Below are 17,949 nucleotides of genomic sequence, written 5' to 3' on the forward strand. Positions count from 1 at the left end.
CCATTCCCATTCCCATTCCCATTGGTTTTTGGCCAGTCACTGGGAGGAAGGCTAAGCCAAGTCCTAAAAGAGGAGGGTTGGGTCTCCTGGAATGGCTGCTGGCTCTTTCCCTCAACACAGCAGGGAATGATCCATGGAGCATTCCAGAATCACAGGGAATGATCCATGGAGCATTCTAGAATCACAGGGAATGATCCATGGAGAATTCCAGAATCACAGGGAATGATCATGGAGCACAGGGAATGATCCATGGAGCCTTCTAGAATCACAGGGAATGATCATGGAGCACAGGGAATGATCCATGGAGCCTTCTAGAATCACAGGGAACCATCATGGAGCACAGGGAATGATCCATGGAGCCTTCTAGAATCACAGGGAACCATCATGGAGCACAGGGAATGATCCTGGAGCATTCCAGAATCACAAGGAACCATCATGGAGCACAGGGGCATAGACCCATGGAGCATTCCAGAATCACAGGGAATGATCTATGGAGCATTCCAGAATCACAGGGAATGATCCATGGAGCATTCCAGAATCCAGGCTGTCTTTCTCTCACATCACAATCTCCCTTCTTCCTCACTAAATCAGCCAAGCACTTGTCCTAACTCCCTGATCCCGGCGTTTTTGTGGATCCATCTCTTCTCCAAGGGTTCCCACACCTCAGGGCAATTGAGGCAGCTCCAAGTCCCCACATGGGCCAGTGTGTCCTGGGAAGTGCAACCACACAGGGGTACCTCCAGCTAAGGACCCCACTTTTTGCTGCCAGCTGATTTTTGGGTTCTCCTGGGTCATGACCTTCAAAGAGCCCCAGCTGCCAGGCTCCAGTTTTAACCCATAGAGCCAATTACCAGCAGCACTAATTAGAGGGATGCTGAGCTAAACACTCATTTCTGTTGTGTCTCAGGCAGGGCTTGCAGCTGGCTCTGAGCATCACATTGTGGATGCTGCCCCTCTCTCTGCCTCCCCAAAGAGCTTTCAAAGCTCTCCCAGGCACATCCACATGGTCTGCAGCCACTCTCTGATTGCAGCATGAATGTTTTCATTATGATCCAAGCCTCAGAGACAGATTCCAAACCTCTGGCTCTTCCTCCTGCCCGGCTTCCATGTGGCAGGAGAAGGTCAGCCTGAAAACACTTTGTAATTGCTGAGGATTAATGTTGTTTTGCAACGCCAAATCCAGGTCTGAGTTGCCAAAGGTCTTCTTTGCACAGAGGATTTTCAAGCAGAGACAATGGGAAATTTGCTCCTTGCAGCACAGTAGAACAATTCCCAGCAGAACATTACTCCATGCTTGGGTTTCATTCTGTTATAATCTCACCTGGCTGTACTTTGATGTTTAATTCTAAGCTGTCCTTTCTTATTCCTTCAACAGGCCCACAGTGCCAACCTCCTAATCAGGGCTTTCTGCACCCCTCATTCTCAGCTTGGATTGCCTCCCTTTTCCTTTGATACCTGCATGCGTTTGGAACGCTTCCATTTTACCTCGCTTAATGCCAGATCTCAATTTGTATTTTTTTTTTTTTAGTTTATTTTGCTCATTTTCACCTTTTGGGTGGGTTTTGCAATTTGAAGAACTTCAGCCTGGGACTGCAGGAGCCTCACTGATTTCAGTGTGGGGTTGTGTGGTCCCCAGGAGGGCAGGGGTGAGAAGAACTGCTCAAGGTTGGTTGAGTGCTCTGATCCCTGTGCTACCACCACAGGAGGCCACTCCTTCCTGTGACAGGGGTTCAGACAGTGAGCTGTGTTATCTCTGTGAGTATTGGATAGAAAAAAGGTGACAAAATCAGATTTTCTTAAGTGGGAGACAGGACTTGCCTCATTCTGGCTGAGAACAGGGGCAGTGAGCAGCTCTGCTGGGGTAAAGAGGCTTCTGAGTAGCAGAATGAAAACTTTCTGCCTCAGAGGATGGTTATTGGTGAAAATGTTGGCATTTAGAGAGCCTGCAGGTGTAGCCATGATATTTTCTGAAAAATCCCTTTGCCAGGATTTTTCTCTTGAGAAGCTGAGAGGCCTCGGAGGAAAAGAAAAACAATGATTATCTGCTGCTGTGGAATGCAACAGGTGCATCTGTGATTGGTCCATGTTGGTTGTTTCTAATTAATGGCCAATCACTGTCCAGCTGTCTCAGACTATTTGGTCAGTCACAAGATTTTATTATCATTCCATTCCTTTCTATTCCTTTCTAGCCTTCTGATAAAATCCTTTCTTCTGTTCTTTTAGTGTAGTTTTAATACATAATTTTCTTATAATATATATCATAAAATAATAAATCAGCCTTCTGAAACATGGAGTCAAGATTCTCATCTCTTCCCTCGTCCTGGGACCCCTGTGAACACCACCACATGCAGGGATTAAAAAAAAAAAGAATTTTGCTGCATTCCCAAGATCCATTATCATGGACACCTTCCAGAGGAGAAAGCTGGACCCAGATTTCCAGGTGTGTGCCAGCCCAGCTGCTCCCTTTGCTGGGGACAGTTTAGTAAATCTGATGACAGTTTGGTAAATCACCTGTTGGCTGTTGCCTTGAACGTTGTTCTATCACAGTGTGTAGAAACAAAAAATGAAGAATTCAGCTAAGAAGAGATCATAATTTTAAAATATTTGTGTTACTTGATAACAGCAGTGGTAAGAAAGGCTCTCTCAGGTCAGACAGACATTCCTGTGATCCTTGGTGGCTCCAGGCTCCTCTCTGTATTCCCTGCTCGCTCCCAGCTCAGGGAGAGCTGAGCACGTGGAGAAACTGTGGAAAGCAGGAACCCAAACAAGGGAAAATAATCTCAGGATTTTGTTTCCCTTCTGCAGCATGTTGATTTATATTTCCAGCTGTGGTGGGAATAAAGTTCTCATAGATATTCCAGCCCTTTCTTATTCCATGGAAGCAGGGGAGCATTAACTTTGAAAAATTACACTGAGGAGTATCTCTACCCTCATAGCTTTCCTTGCAACTTCTGTACTCACTGAACTAAACCCACTTCAGACAAACAAATTCCTGCTGAAGAGGCTGCAGCATTTTGCAAAGCTCCCAAAATTTACTGAGCTCATAATGACCACAGCAGGTTGCCAAGACTGTGATTGAGAGACCGAGATGTTCATAACCCAAGGCTACAAACTTATTGCTTCTTCCCTTGGAAAAATGAAACTGAGGCTGTGTTTATGTCCTCTGGTTCCTTTCTGCCTCGGTGTGAGAAGCACACAGCAAGGGCTGTGCTCTGTGATGCACTTCTCAACTCTTCTTGTCTGCCTGAATCCATGGCTGCCCTGTTCGATGCCATGAGCACGGCTGGGTGGGACCACTCTGCTCCCTGGGACAGTGATCCATGAGGGAATCTTGCTACAATACACAGAATTTCAGGAGAGCACAAATCCAGCAGGGATATTTGTTGTTGCCACATTCCAGGTCTTGCTGCCAATACAGAGAATTTCAGGAGGGCACAAATCCAGCATGGGTATTTGTTTTTGTCACATGTCCAGGTTTTGTAGCCCCCAACAGAAGAAAGATGTTGACCTCATTTTCATGAGGGTGCCACAAGCACAGGGACAGAAGAAGAAGGTGGAGAGGTTTGGAGATCTTCTTCCACAGTGGCATCAAATTAGAGAATCATGGAATGGTTTGGGTGGGAAGGGATCTTAAAGGCCATCCAGTGCCACCTCCTACCATGGGCAGAGACATCTTCCACCATCCCAGGTGGCTCCAAGCCCCGTCCAGCCTGGCCTTGGACACCTCCAGGGATGCAGGAGCAGCCCCAGCTTCTCTGAGAATTCCAGCCCAGCCAGGAATTCCCAATTCCCAATATCCCATCCATCCCTGCCCTCTGACAGAGCAAATCCATTCCCCCTTGTTCTAACACTCCATACCCCTGCCCAAAGTCCCTCTCCAATTCTCTTGCAGGCCTAGGAAATGGCTGGAGGCCTGAGGAAGGTAAAACAGGACACACAGGACACAACTTCAGTCAGAAGAACAATTTCTGTTGGGACAGGGTGTGACTGGGTGAGCAGCCCATCAGCAGATCTTCCTCAGTGACAATTTCACTGCATCAAGTCCCCTCACCTAAATTATGAAAGAAGTAAGAAAAAGTCATCACATGTTCACTTTAAGAGCAATGAAACCAACGTGGGTTCCACAATTTCCATTTCAGCCTTCATGAGGTGTATTTTATTATGCTGCTTAATTATGCTACATAATTCTCCACTATGCTACAGTTAAAATGTGGCCTCTGCCCTGATGAGTTTATAATTCAAATAGATGAGGTACATGAGTTAAGGAGAAAGATCTAACACAGGAACCAGCAGCACAGTGATTTGCAAATTTAGGTTGTGCCACTACAATTTTAAAAATATCAGTGCTGTTTAGTGGAAGACACCAGGAAAATGTGAAGATGAAGGAAGAGGGGACACAGTGGGAAGCAGGAGGTGATTTGGGGAAGGGTGGGGAGTGGAGGGTGGCAGTGAAGGGGTGATGAAGGCAGCAAAAGGAGCAGCTGAATGTCCTTCAGTGCCCAGTCACCTCCAGCACCTGCTCTGACAGACACCTCTCAGTTTGTGGGAAATACCTGTTACTTGTGCCGATCTAATTTTTCACCAGACCCCTGCAGCTGGGTACTCCTTGAAATGTTTTTCTTCCCCAAACCCATAAAGATCACGAGAAAAAAAAATGATATTACATTGTAGGAGTTGCCTTTCCTGAAGGGGAATTGTTACACAGCACCAGCAGTCACAGCAATGCCGTTTTTAACGCAGAGATGAGGAGACCTTTTAGTTCATTTTATCACATTACATTTCATTTTATAGATGTACAGCAGCTAACACTTCATTTTCGTGCTGAGCATTTACTACTGCCTGAGCAGATTTTCAATGGGAATCACAAAACCTCTGCTGAATCATTTGGATACACCACCACCTCTAGGAACTTTTCAGGTGTGCTGACAGCTTAAATTCCTGCAGTTCCAAGTGAATCTCGCAAGAGACTCATCTTTCTTGTGCTCCAAAGGTCATGTGGACCTCAAAGGTCACCTCTGCTCCACTGACAACTTTAAAGCACTGTCAGATTTTTTGGTGACTGAAAGATTATGGGTAAAACAACCCAAAATCTCCCACTCTGAAATGTCTCCAGCCCCGCAGTGGTGAAGGAGTCCTGGGGTTCCTCTGCAAGGATCTGTCTTGCTGATTTTGTCCTTCTTGCTGACAAAAAAAAATTGAAGACATCAGTCTTCAGCCTTATTCAGGGCCCACAGAACGCTGCTGTGCAATAAAGTTGATTTAAGTCTGTTCCCATAGATTTGGTGCTTCACTTGGCCCTTTATCACAAGGCTTTCAGAGCCTGCAGCTCTCTGAGCATCCTCACCCTGCCCACAAACCCTTCACACCACCAAATATTTGGGAATTGCCATCACTGACCTCTTGTAGATTGGTTGCTGCTGAACAGGTTTCCAGGTAGAGGCTGCCTGATGATGGGTTTGTCCAGAAATTTTAGATTTGCCCAGCCTGAGAGTCAGAGCAGTTCAGGGTTCATCTTCCCCACCAAACTGGAATAATTCCAACGTGATTGTAAAGTTTTTGGGCAAGGGGAAACTCAAACCCTTCTGCAGAGCTGAGTGTGGGCACATAAAATCATGGAATTGTTAAGGTTGGAAAAGATCTTTGAGAGCATCAAGTCCAACTGTCAATCCAGCACCACCATTTCCCCATTAAACCATGCCCTCAAGTTCCCCGTTCTGACATTTTTTGAACACTTCCAGGGATGTTCACTCCACCACTGCCCTGGGCAGCCTGCTCTAATTCTTTACAACCTTTCCCATGAAAAAAAATCCTAATATCCAATATAAACATCCCCTGGCACAACTTGAGGCTGTTTCCTCTCGCCTGACTTCATGCTGTGCCAGGCATGGGCAAGGAGAGGGATCACAACAATGGTTAGGGTGAGTTTAACTGGCACCATCAAAAGCAACAGAGCCAAAAACCATCAGTCACATGTGACAGACACAGGATCATGGAAATTCAGAGTGGGACATTACAGCACAGAAGGTCTAAAGGACTTTTTCTTCAAGAAACTAGCAAAATTAAACCCTTTTTTCTGCCTAAGTTTTATTTTTTAGTGAAAATGGAGGTGAAGAAGGTGCTGGTCAAACAGTGGCTCAGATTTCTAGCAGCAGTGTGGGAAGCCCTTTCAAAGGCACCTCTCATTCTCTGTAAAATCACAGAATCATTTGGGTTGGGAAAGACCTCTAAAACCATGGAGTCCAACCTGTGACTGATCCCCACTCAGAGCACTGAGTGCCACCTCCAGCCCTTCCTTGGACACCTCCAGGGATGGGCACTCCAAACCTCCCTGAGCACTCATTCCAGTGCTTGACAACCCTTTCCATGAAAAAATTCCTCCTGATGTCTGAACTGAATGTTCCATGGTGCAGCTTGAGGCCGTTTCCTCTCATCCCATCACTTGTTCCCTGGGAGCAGAACCTGACCAGGCATTTGGTGTTTTGGTGACCATCAAAATCACCTGACCAGGTGATTTGGTGTCCATCAAAATTCCCATGTTGAGCTGCAGATTGAGCACAGATCATTCCACTTTCTTCCCCTCTTGGCAGCAATTCCTTGAGATTGTCAGGTAAATCAGGGACTGTTGTGTGCTTGATTTTAGCATCCCTGGGCCACAGTTCCTCCTGTGAAACGGGGGTTGTGGTGCCTGTCAGTGACAGATTTACTTTGTCAAAATCTCTCTAGAAGTACAACAACCATCGTATTACCCTGCTCTTATATCACCTCGGAGCAAATTAAATTTGAGGCCAGCAGGACTGTTCAGCTGCTGCATCTTGTGCCCCATTTTCTGCAAGACAAGCCTTGAAATTGGCTGGCTGATGTCTCATTTCAGGAGGATTGATACCAGCGCTGCTTCCCTTGGAAATACAACAGCGCATTGCTGGTACCGAGAGTTTCACTCACTTCACTTCAAGTTCTTGTTGTTTCTCTTGCCTGGAGCTTCTACTTACACAAAGCAGAAAATATCCAAAGTTGCATGAAATGTTTCTGTGCGCACTGGAATTTCTGAAGCCTTATCTCCAGCATTTGTGGGGCTCAGCTGGCTGTGGTTTCATAAGGTGGAGCTCTGGTCTGAGGGTTTTTCCTGGGGTTGGGCATCCATTAATTCTTCCTCCCAAATGGATTTGCTGGGATAGATGATCCAAGTGGTTCCAACTCAGTGCCAGCAGGACTTCTGGGACTTTCTTTTCTATCCAGCCACCTGTTTTCCCCAAAACTGTAGGAGTTGAGGCTTGGATATCACCCGAGGCAAAGCTGATGCCCAACAAATCTTCAAGTCATGAGGAACTTAATGGAGTTGGGTTAAAATAAGTTTTTGGGTAGGATCTAAAAACTTTACAGAAGCAGGGGGAAAAACCATAATTAAACGTGGGAGAGTTGGAATGGGAGTTGTTTTCTATGTTTCTTGTATACCCAAGGTTTTTCATGGTTCCAAAGGAAGATAAGAATTAAGGATTTTAATTTCAAGAAGCCAACAAGCAGCCTGCACCCATTCACCTGAGGACTTGGAAAATGCCTCTGGATCATTGTAAAAACAGCATTCCCCTAGTGAGGATAAGTAAAATAAAGGGAGAAAAATAAACCAAATAAACCAGTGAACCTGGATTTTTTTTAAGAGGAGGTGAACATCCTCTCTTACAGCACTTTACCTGCCTGTGAAGAGCAACGCCTCCCACCTGCTCTGCTTTCCTTCAGGGACTGCATTACCAGAGGTTCTGTGGATCTGACATTGGAAAAGCAGCAGTATTTTTCCACTTAACTTAATCTTAGCTATTATTTTTCTGCAGCAGCAGAAAGCAGCGCAAGGTGGGAAATGTCAGGAGGCAAAAAACAATTTTTTGTTCAAATGTCTCAAAGGAGACATTTGAATTATATCTCTGCCTTGATTCCCAGCATTGAGCCAGGCAACTTCTTCTCCTGCCCCAGGAGTTTCTCCTTATTCACAGAGACAAAAAGAATTGATGGCAGCTATGTGCTGGAAAAAGAAACTGTGCAGAAATTCCAAAAAACAACATAAACCAGGTTTAGTTCCCACTTATTTAATGGTAAATAGGAATAACAAGGTCATCCAGATGTGTGACTAATCCTAGAGCCAAATCCTGATGTTTCAGCACACTTGTACTCAATTCTTTACTCAGGCAGTTTGGCAGAGTTTGGTAAAGCTTGATAAGAAAACCAGATTTATTATATCGGAAGAAGAGAGTGGCCGGAACCTGATTCTTTACTCATGCACCAATTTCAGCTTAATGCAGCTGATGTGGGAGTGACCAGCTCTGTAAGAAGGGTAAAATTGATTTTATTAAACTGACTGAGAGATGCCAACAGGATTAGGCTCACTCTCTACAGGCAGAACTGCTTCTGCAGCTTAGATAGAAATTCTGGCCTTCACTCTGCTCCCATCTACACTGCTGGAAGTCAAAGGGGATTTCTTTATAACCAATATTAAGGCATTACACACAAGGCAATTGCACCTGTAAGAAGGTGGTGTGGGCTGAACCCTTTGGGCTGACATTTTCACTAATGTTTGAAATAAAATAACGAAGCATTTGTGGTATTTTTTTCAAATGTTAAAGCTGTGGTTGAGAGACCCTATGTGTGCATCAGCCCTAAATCTCTTAGGTTTAGGAATTCCCAAGAATTCCCAGGAAACATTTAGAAAATACCAGAGGATAAACTGGGGAAAGGGATCTCAGGTGAAATTACCTCAGGAAAGGAGGGAAGCAATCCCTTGGTGTCACACAAATCACATGGGGAACAGAAGTCTGGCCAGTGGAGTTTGTAAAGCACTTCCCACAATGGCTCAGGGTTTGGCTTTTATATTTTTCCCATTCTGTGCTGCTTTAGTGTGTGGGTCTGGGCTCCATATTATGGGACGGTGAGCTGTGTGCACAGAGCAGGGAGACAAAACAATTCCTGCTCCAGCTGGGCACCAAGGACAAATGAGCCAAACCTCAGCCCAGGAGCAAAACCCCGTGGGCTGCAGAGAGAAAAACAAGCAGGGTGGGACTGCCTGGGCTGAAGCTGGGATGGGACAATGAACTGCAAGGTGCAAATGGAGCAGAACTGATCCCAGGGAGAGACCCCGGGAGCGCTCGTGCATTTTGGGGCCGTTTTGGGTCATCTTGGGTGCAGCCCTGGCTGGGCTCTGGTGCTGCCCAAGGTGCAGCCATGGAGGAGATCCTGTGAATGAATCCCTGCTTTATTCTGGAACTCTGCACAGCCTCTGCTCTAGCTCAGCCTTCTGAAGACATCACCCAAAGGAATAAATCATATTCCCAAAGAACTGCTCTGCCTGTGCCTCTTCAGAATTCTCTTTGGCAGAACTCTGCACTGCGGGAGAAACTGGCCCAGTTGATGAGGAATAGCTCAGTGCAAGCTCACCCCTCCCTTCCTTTTTTATCATTGAAAGGAGGATGGATGGGAAGGATGAGTGAAACCATCTGTGATTCCCAGTCTGAATGGGAGATCCTCTGCTAAACCAACCTGATCTTTATTGACAAGTTGTGACAAGGATTCATTCATCATCATGAACATTTTGTTTGTCAGTTTGGACTTTCTTTGGTTTGAGTAATCCAGGAACCATCCATTTTACCAGATATACCTCAGAGCACTAAAATACCTTGTGAAAAAAAAAAAAATCCTTTCCTCTGTTTTTCCTTCCTTTAGTTTTCAGCTTGAGACCCTTCTTTGTAAATTGTGTATGGAAAAATGATGTTCTCAAGACCCTTCAGCCTCATTTTATCATATAGTATTAATCAAGAGAGACCTCAGCCTTCACACCTTCACACGCTGCACCTGGCAGGCCTCTGTCGATTTCTCCCCTTTCATTTAAAGAAAACATAAATTCCCACCTGTGGCTTTGCTTGGGAAAGGGCTGCTCAATGAAACCAGGCAGTGGTTCAGCAATTAGAGCCCAGGATTGAAAGGCAGCCAGGTCACAGTTCTGGGGCAGATTTGCTGCTGTTTGTCCTGATGAAGTTCCTCCTAAATGAGGTGATTATTGCAGCTGTCAGGAATGAAAAGGTGGGACCCATCGATTTCACCCCCTCTGCAGGCTCCGGGCCCTGCTGGTCCGCAGCAGTCAATGGGAATTGCCAATTAACAAAAACAATATTGGCAAGTCGGCAGTTTGAGGAAAAACTCCCTCCAGCCAGTGCACAAATCTTTTACCATTCAAGAGATTCAAATCATCGTCCTTGGGCAAAGGCATTGGCAAACCTGCTCAGAAAAACAAGGAAAATGAGATTTTTATTTTGGCATAGCTGCATAGGAAATTGTGGAGCTGGGAGCTTGTCTGCACAGAGGAAATGTGGCAGAACAGCTACACAGGAACACGCTGAAATGCACACCCTGCCTGGAGATAAAAATCACTTTGGAGTAATTCTGTTCTGAAAACACATTGCTTCATCAGGAATAAAGTATCTTTTATTTCAGAATTAAAGTGTCTGTGCTCTTACTCTGCCCTTCTGCTAATGATCACAGATCCAGCTGTTGATTGTAATAAATAGAGGCTTTTCTTCAACAGCTACTGTGGAATTCTTCCCCTTGTAAGTAAGGAATTATCATGCTTCTAATTACCTCGTGTTTCAAATACAGCTCGTATAAATGAGCACTCTTGACTCACCTACAGATTTCAGCAATTTCCATGCAATTAAATCGTTAAGGTGCAGCTTTGGGCAGTAAAACCACTTCTGGAAGAGCAGAGTGTTTCACATGATGGAGTGAACCTGGGTTAGAAAACACCCAGCAGCTCCAAGTGATGCAAATGATGGTTGTTCCTGCCTTTCCTAAGGAATTCTAAGGAATCCTAAGGAATCCTAAGGAATTCTGCCTCTGCAACAACAGTGCTGGGGTTTTCATGGTGTTTTTTAACAAAAGCTCTCAAAGGATGCGACTGGAAAAGTGTCCTAAAAATGGGGAAAGTGAGGCAGCTCTTGGGAGAGGTTAGTTTGATGTTTGGTGAAAAACAAGCTTTGGATTTCCAGCCCTGGACAGGGTGACATCTACCTTTCCTTTTTCCAAAGGTGATCCTGTGGCAAGGGGTGGAGTGTGTCCATGGTAAAGCAAGGAGTGAGGGCAAGGAGGTTGCTGTTCAGTATTGTGGAATGCCAGCATTGTAGGATCATGGAATATCCAGTGTTGGAAGAGACCCACACAGCGAGGGTTGGGTGTCAGAGCATTTTTGAGGTTGTGAACAGATTCCAATCCGTCACCTCCATCTGCTCCAAACCCCACAATTCCTGTGCCAAAAACTCCAGTTTGCTTCCAGAGCTCACTTCAGGGACCACCTGGGCTGGCTTATCCTTGGTCACCTCACTGCCTTCCCATGGAAAACTGGGGGAAATTATTCTTAATATAGCTTAAGGTCATTAAATTCAGGGAAGTGGCAGAAATTCTCGTGGGTGTATTTGTGATCAGACTCATTCAGGCTGTGACACACTGTGAGTATTTAGCATTACGAATTCATAGAACATGTTAATTTAAATACTTAACGCACTTTATCCACTTTTAACTCTATAAACATTTAAACCCCTCACTGTTCAACTAACCCTGCTCCGTGAGTGCTCTGAGAGGATGCTTTGGTGCCATAAACCCCCATCCCATTTCCTATCGCTCTCAGAGTGAATGACGGCTTTTGGGAAGAGGTGTATCTCGTCAGGTCGATAATTTTTTAACCTTTTACTCATTTTTGACCACCTGCCGAAGGTTTGCGTGGGAATCTGTATCGGCGCCGCAAAAAAACTACAACTCCCAGAAGGCTCCGCGGCGCCGCACCCCGCCTTGGTGTGGCGTGCCCCGCCTTCCTCGCTCTCTATTGGGTGTCAGCCCACCCTCCTCGCTTGTGATTGGCTGCGGCGTGCTAGCGTGTGTGTCTGCGCCGCGTTTGGGGGGGTGCAAGATGGCGGCGGGCGACGCGGTTGGGAGGTACCGCAGCACTGTGGGCAGGAGCAAGGACCCCTCGGGGCTGCTCATCTCGGTTATCAGGTAGGGGCGGCCCCGCTCCGCATCCTCCGCGCCTCTGAGGGTGCCCCAGGGCCGGATGCGGGCTCTGCTGTGCTGGGGAGGCCTGCCCGGCTCGGGCTTCCGGGATGTGGGGTCTGTCCTGGGCATGGGGTGAGCCCAGGCTTGGGTCCCTGGTGAGCCCAAGGTGATTCCAGGCTTGGGTCCGTGCTGGCCCTGGAGCGCTGGGGAGGCTGCAGTGCTGGAGGAAGCCTTGTCCTGAGAGCGGTCCCTCTGTCCTGCCGCCCTGCCCGGCGCTCTTCCTCCTGCTTTGCTTCATGCTGGGGTCAAAGAGACCTGGACAGGCTGATGGAGGGGCTGGGATCAGCGGCGTGAGGTTCAGCCAGGCCAAGTGCTCGGTGCTGTGTTTTGGCCACAACAACCTCCAGTACTGCTCCAGCCTGGGGCAGAGGGGCTGGGAGTTTGTGTAGGACCTGGGGGTGCTGCTTGACAGCGGCTGAACGCGAGCCCAGGTGGGCAAGAAGGACAATGGCACCTGGTCTGTGCCAGATTTGTGTGGCCACAGGACCAGGGGAAGTTATTTTCACCTGTTCTGGGCATTGATGAGGTCGCACCTTGGGTGATGTGTCCCATTCTGGGCTCCTCAACTTAGAGGACATTGAGAGAGGCTGGAGAGTGTCCAGGGGATGGAGCTGGGAAGGGCCTGGAGAGGCTGAGGGAGCTGGGAAGGGCCTGGAGAACCAGGAGGGGCTGAGGGAGCTGGGAAGGGCCTGGAGAACCAGGAGGGGCTGAGGGAGCTGGGCAGGGGCTGAGCCTGGAGCAAAGGAGGCTCAGGGGGCCCTTGTGGCTCTGCACAAGTCCCTGCCAGGAGGGGACAGTCCAGGGAGCAGGGACAGGAGCAGAGGGAACAGCCTCAGGCTGGGACAGGGCAGCTCAGGGTGGATTTTAGGAGGGATTTCTACACAAAAAGGGTCTTCAAATGCTGTAGGGACTCCATTACTCCAGGAGCAGTGGTGGACCCCCTTCCCTGGAGGTCTTGCAGAAATACTGGACGTGACACTCAGTGCTCTGGTGAGGTTCTGTCACAGGTTGGACTCAATGGTCTTGGAGAACTTTTCGAAACTCACTGATGCTGTGAGGAAACCCTGCAGGTGGTACCAGCTCAGTGCCATTCATGAAGACCAAAGCACTGTCATGTTATTGCTGTGGGGTCTATAAGTGACCCCCACCTTCAAACTGAGTAAAATTCATCTGGCTGGAAATCTGGAGGAGCAGCAAGTCCAGTGAGGGGACTCCTCTTTGGGACTGCCAAAGTGGGCAAAGTGCTGCTGCTTCCATGTCTGTCTTGTGGGCATTGAAAAGAAAGAGTTGTGTCCAGTCCTGTTTAACCACTGATTTTTGCCTGCCCACATTCCTGACGATGGTTCTGTCATAGACCTGGAAGTGAATTCTCTGTTTCGCCTCAGTATTTTCTTTAACTGCTTGTAAATCTTTTCTGTGCTGCTTAAAACCAGAGGATTGGCAGCTGATTGCCCACGCTGAAGGTTTTGGGTGTTCTCTCGTGTTTTGGGTGTTCTCTCGTGTTTTGGGTGTTCTCTCGTGTTTTGGGTGTTCTCACATGTTTTGAATGTTCTCACGTGTTTTGGGTGTTCTCACATGTTTTGAATGTTCTCACGTGTTTTGGGTGTTCTCACGTCTTTTGGGTATTCTCACATGTTTTGAATGTTCTCACGTGTTTTGGGTGTTCTCCCACAGTGCCTGTGGCAGCTGCAGTCACACCAGCAGGATGCTGGCAATTGTAATGAGCTCCCAACTTTGGCTCCCACTCCAATGTCTTGGAGAGAAACTGTGTTCATTTTGTTACTTTGGAGAAATTACTGTGGCACTAGTTCTGTATCTAGGAAAAGTTCTGATTTAAATATCCTCTGTAAATTATAATGTTTAGGACAAAATTAAATTATTTTTCATCGCTCTGGCCTTTGAAATCTTGCAGAACTTGAGGGAGATGTTGATTCTATAAAACAAAGCAGCTGGTGCCACTGTCTGTGGAAGAATAATAAACATGTACTGGCAGTGCAGCATTTCCTGTTGTAATCATCTTTTTCCATGTTTCCTGTAATTTCCAAGAGTATTTTAAGGTCTTCCTTTTGTACCTGTATTTTAATAAATCCGGGCTTATTAAATTTATTTAAAAGCAGAAGAGTGAGCTCACAGTGCTCTGTTCTCCAAATAAAATGAAATGTTTGTCTTACAATCTTTGGTTTCCAGGCACTGATACCTTGGCTGGTTTAGGCCCAGTTTTTAGACACAACACTGAGTTATTGACTTTATGAAATTAAAGTTATTCAACAGAACAGCCTGATAACTAAACTTGCAGAATTTAATTAGGACTTGGTTTGGATGTAGAGATTCTCTGCAGAGCTGAGCCAGACCATGAAAACCTGAGGGTAGAACTGATTGCAGAGGAAGGAAAAAGTGTTGTGGTGATAATATTGATGTTTCGTAGGCTTAGCCAAGTGCACAAAGCAAAGGGTGTGAAAAGGAATTTAAATCACTTTGCTCCAGACGTTGTTTTTGTGTAGGAGCTCAGGTGAGGATGCACTTGCCAAGCAACAGGTGAATTTTTTAGTGGTTTCTGTGGTCATAAAACAGCACTGCAGACAAATCTAAACCTGTGTGGCTTAAATGTAATTTTACTCAGCTTCAGAAAAATATTACAAATCTTACCAGCGAGCTGTTGGTTTGAAATGTGGCTGAGTTTCCTTTTGTTGATGGCTTTATTTCCAAAACATTTACGCATAATAAAGGCTTGTGCCAATCCTTGTGGTTTTACTCTTGCATGTCCCTGTTTATTTAGGCTGTTTATTTCTCCCGTGTTGCTGTGGGAAAGGTCCATAAAGGGAACAGAGGATGAAAAACAACAAAACTTTCACTGCGTTTTTCTGCTGTAAACAAACAAAACCAGAGGAGCTTCTTTAAGTATTGATGTTTTACTTGGTTATAGCAAAGACAGGGATGTTTTCCAAAAAACAAACATTGTTTAGGTCTGCAAAATCTCTTTGTGTTGTCTATGAAATGCTTTGAAGGGTGAAGCTGAAAGGCTTTCTGTAAATAGAAATTATTTTATTAATGAAGGATAATTTCTGATATTTACTCAAGCTCAGCAGCTCTCACTCACAAGAGACTGAATAATTCCCTTTTCTGTGATCCCAGATTTAGGGATTCCTGTAGTTCTGTGATATCCCAGGAGAAAGTGTCTCAATTCCAGGGGGAGTGTTTGGGGTGAGATCCATGACCAAGTTTAACTTGCATAGCAGCACTAAAATCCAGTCAGAAATGGAATTTTCTGGGCTCTGGTTTGGGACTTTTAAGTTCTCCCTGCTCTCTGTGGTGCTCTCTGTGTACAGAAAGCTCTGAGATGAAGGAAAACCCAACAGGAAAGAGAGAGTCCCACTTGTGGTTCCTTTCTGTCCCTCTGAAGTTTCACTTTCCTGTTGTGTCAGGGAACACATTTGAACTTTGTGAGTTGTTTCCTGTAGGAGGATCCCTGCACTCATGGAATTCACCTTGGTTTTCCAGCCAAGAACAGAGACAGCCTCAAGGATGGATTAATTTGGAACTGTCAGGGTGTGCAGCTGTCCCAGGACAGGACTGATCCATCCCAAAAGAGGAGTTCCCAGGGAATTCCCAGATTTAGGAAGGTGTAGTTCCACCATCAGCAGTAGTGGGGTCACACTGAGTTCTTGGCCAGTTCCCAAAGGAGAAATAAAGGGATTGTCCCCAACAATAAATCTTTAGTGTCTGGGAAGCTTAATGAGTGTTTGCAAAGTCTCTCCTTAATTTCCCAGTTTTGCTGCAGCTCCAGGGAGCTTTCCTTCTTTTCCCTGTGTCTTTACAGCTATTGGAAGTATCTTCAATTTGTTCTTGTCCTCAGAGTGCTGAGAAGAAATGAACATTATTTGCTACAAGAAAACAATTCCTGGGATTGTGACTTCCAGAGTGGATGTTGGATATCAGGGATTGTGATTTCCAGAGTGGGTGTTGGATATCAGGGATTGTGATTCCTCAGTGGGTGTGGGATATCAGGGATTGTGATTCCAGAGTGGGCGTTGGATATCAGGGATTGTGATTCCTCAGTGGGTGTGGGATATCAGGGATTGTGATTCCAGAGTGGGCGTTGGATATCAGGGATTGTGACTTCCAGACTGGGTGTTGGATATCAGGGATTGTGATTCCAGAGTGGGTGTTGGATATCAGGGATTGTGATTCCACAGTGGGTGTTGGATATCAGGGATTGTGATTCCAGAGTGGGTGTGGGATATCAGGGATTGTGATTTCCAGAGTGGGTGTGGGATATCAGGGATTGTGATTCCAGAGTGGGTGTTGGATATCAGGGATTGTGATTCCTCAGTGGGTGTTGGATATCAGGGATTGTGACTTCCAGAGTGGGTGTTGGATATCACGGATTGTGATTCCAGAGTGGATATTGGATATCAGGGATTGTGATTCCAGAGTGGGTGTTGGATATCAGGGATTGTGATTCCAGAGTGGGTGTTGGATATCAGGGATTGTGATTCCTCAGTGGGTGTTGGATATCAGGGTTTGTGATTCCTCAGTGGGTGTTGGATATCAGGGATTGTGACTTCCAGAGTGGGTGTTGGATATCAGGGGTTGTGATTCCAGAGTGGGTGTTGGATATCAGGGATTGTGACTTCCAGAGTGGGTGTTGGATATCAGGGATTGTGATTCCTCAGTGGGTGTTGGATATCAGGGATTGTGATTCCAGAGTGGGTGTTGGATATCAGGGATTGTGATTCCAGAGTGGGTGTTGGATATCAGAGATTGTGATTCCAGAGTGGGTGTTGGATATCAGAGATTGTGATTCCAGAGTTGCTGTTGGATATCAGAGATTGTGATTCCAGAGTGGATGTTGGATATCAGGGGTTGTGATTCCAGAGTGGGTGTTGGATATCAGGGCTTTGAGCTTCTGTCCCTGTGCTGCTGCACTGTGCTCATTCCTCAGCACACCAAAACCTGCTCATTGCTTCCTGGATGAGAAAAAGCCTCAATTTCCTTAAATAAAAGATACTTTGTAAGGTCGAGATGCTGTCACAGAGATTCCTGCTGATCCCAGGGGCTTTGGGAATGGCCTTTTAGAAACCATGCAGATAACAGAGCAAATTTGGCTCACCTGCTGGAGGACAACTCGGGCAATATTTTCTTTTATCACTCAGAGGACAAACACGTGTTTGGATATTGATTTTTCTTAACCTTTTGTTTTGTTGGTAGCTGCTTGAAGCAGCTTTTGTATTCTGAAACAAGCAACCTGGCATTTAGCAAATGTTTTTTTTTTTTTTAAAGACAGAAAGATCTTGTCAGATTTTTAATTGGTGAATGTGTCTGCTTTTTATTTATTGTTGGGCGTTTTTCTTCCCAATTAAAGGTTGCTATTTTTTAAAACTGGCCTTTAATAGCTTCTTTAATTGGAGGAAAACAAACTTTAGCATTGACTCCATAAGACCTCAGTGAAATTTTTGTGCTGAGCTTTCACAGAAGCAGAAGCACCCAACAGATCTCTGCAGAAGCAAAAAACCTTGACCATACTTTATTTTTCACAAGTGGGATTCTTTTTCTTTAGTGCTTGTGGCCATTATTTTTATTATAAGTGAACTTGCTGAATGGATTTTTGCTAATGACCTGGCATTTGGTCTTTTCTGTGTCTAAACCAGCAGAGCTGAGGTGGCAGTTTGTGATGGAGAGTGAGGAACAGCAATGTGGAGCTGTTGCATTTGAGAAATTGCTGCTACAAGGAATAAACTCGAGTTATTCTGATCTGTAATGGTCTCTTAAAACCACTTTTATTGCAAATGGTGTTTTCCAGTGTTATAAAGGTAGCAGTTCTTCTATGAGAAAAGTACTTCAGAAATTCCCTGAAAATAAATTGTATAT

The 17,949-nt window shown here is 45.8% G+C and overlaps 1 protein-coding gene across 1 annotated transcript in view; it reads left to right on the top strand.

Moving 5' to 3' along the window:
* The first annotated feature begins 11,924 nt into the window (after positions 1-11,924).
* EXOC4 (exocyst complex component 4) overlaps positions 11,925-17,949 on the top strand; it is a 361,901-nt gene continuing 355,876 nt past the window's right edge. The window contains exon 1 of the mRNA XM_054292411.1: positions 11,925-12,024. Coding sequence (XP_054148386.1) covers positions 11,939-12,024 — 86 coding nt within the window. The 5' untranslated portion in view covers positions 11,925-11,938. The remainder of the gene's footprint in view (positions 12,025-17,949) is intronic.

This window comes from Melozone crissalis, unplaced genomic scaffold (assembly GCF_028551555.1).
Source record: "Melozone crissalis strain CALT ecotype California unplaced genomic scaffold, PUWL_Pcris_2 ptg000110l_1, whole genome shotgun sequence".
NCBI classification, from domain to species: domain Eukaryota; kingdom Metazoa; phylum Chordata; class Aves; order Passeriformes; family Passerellidae; genus Melozone; species Melozone crissalis.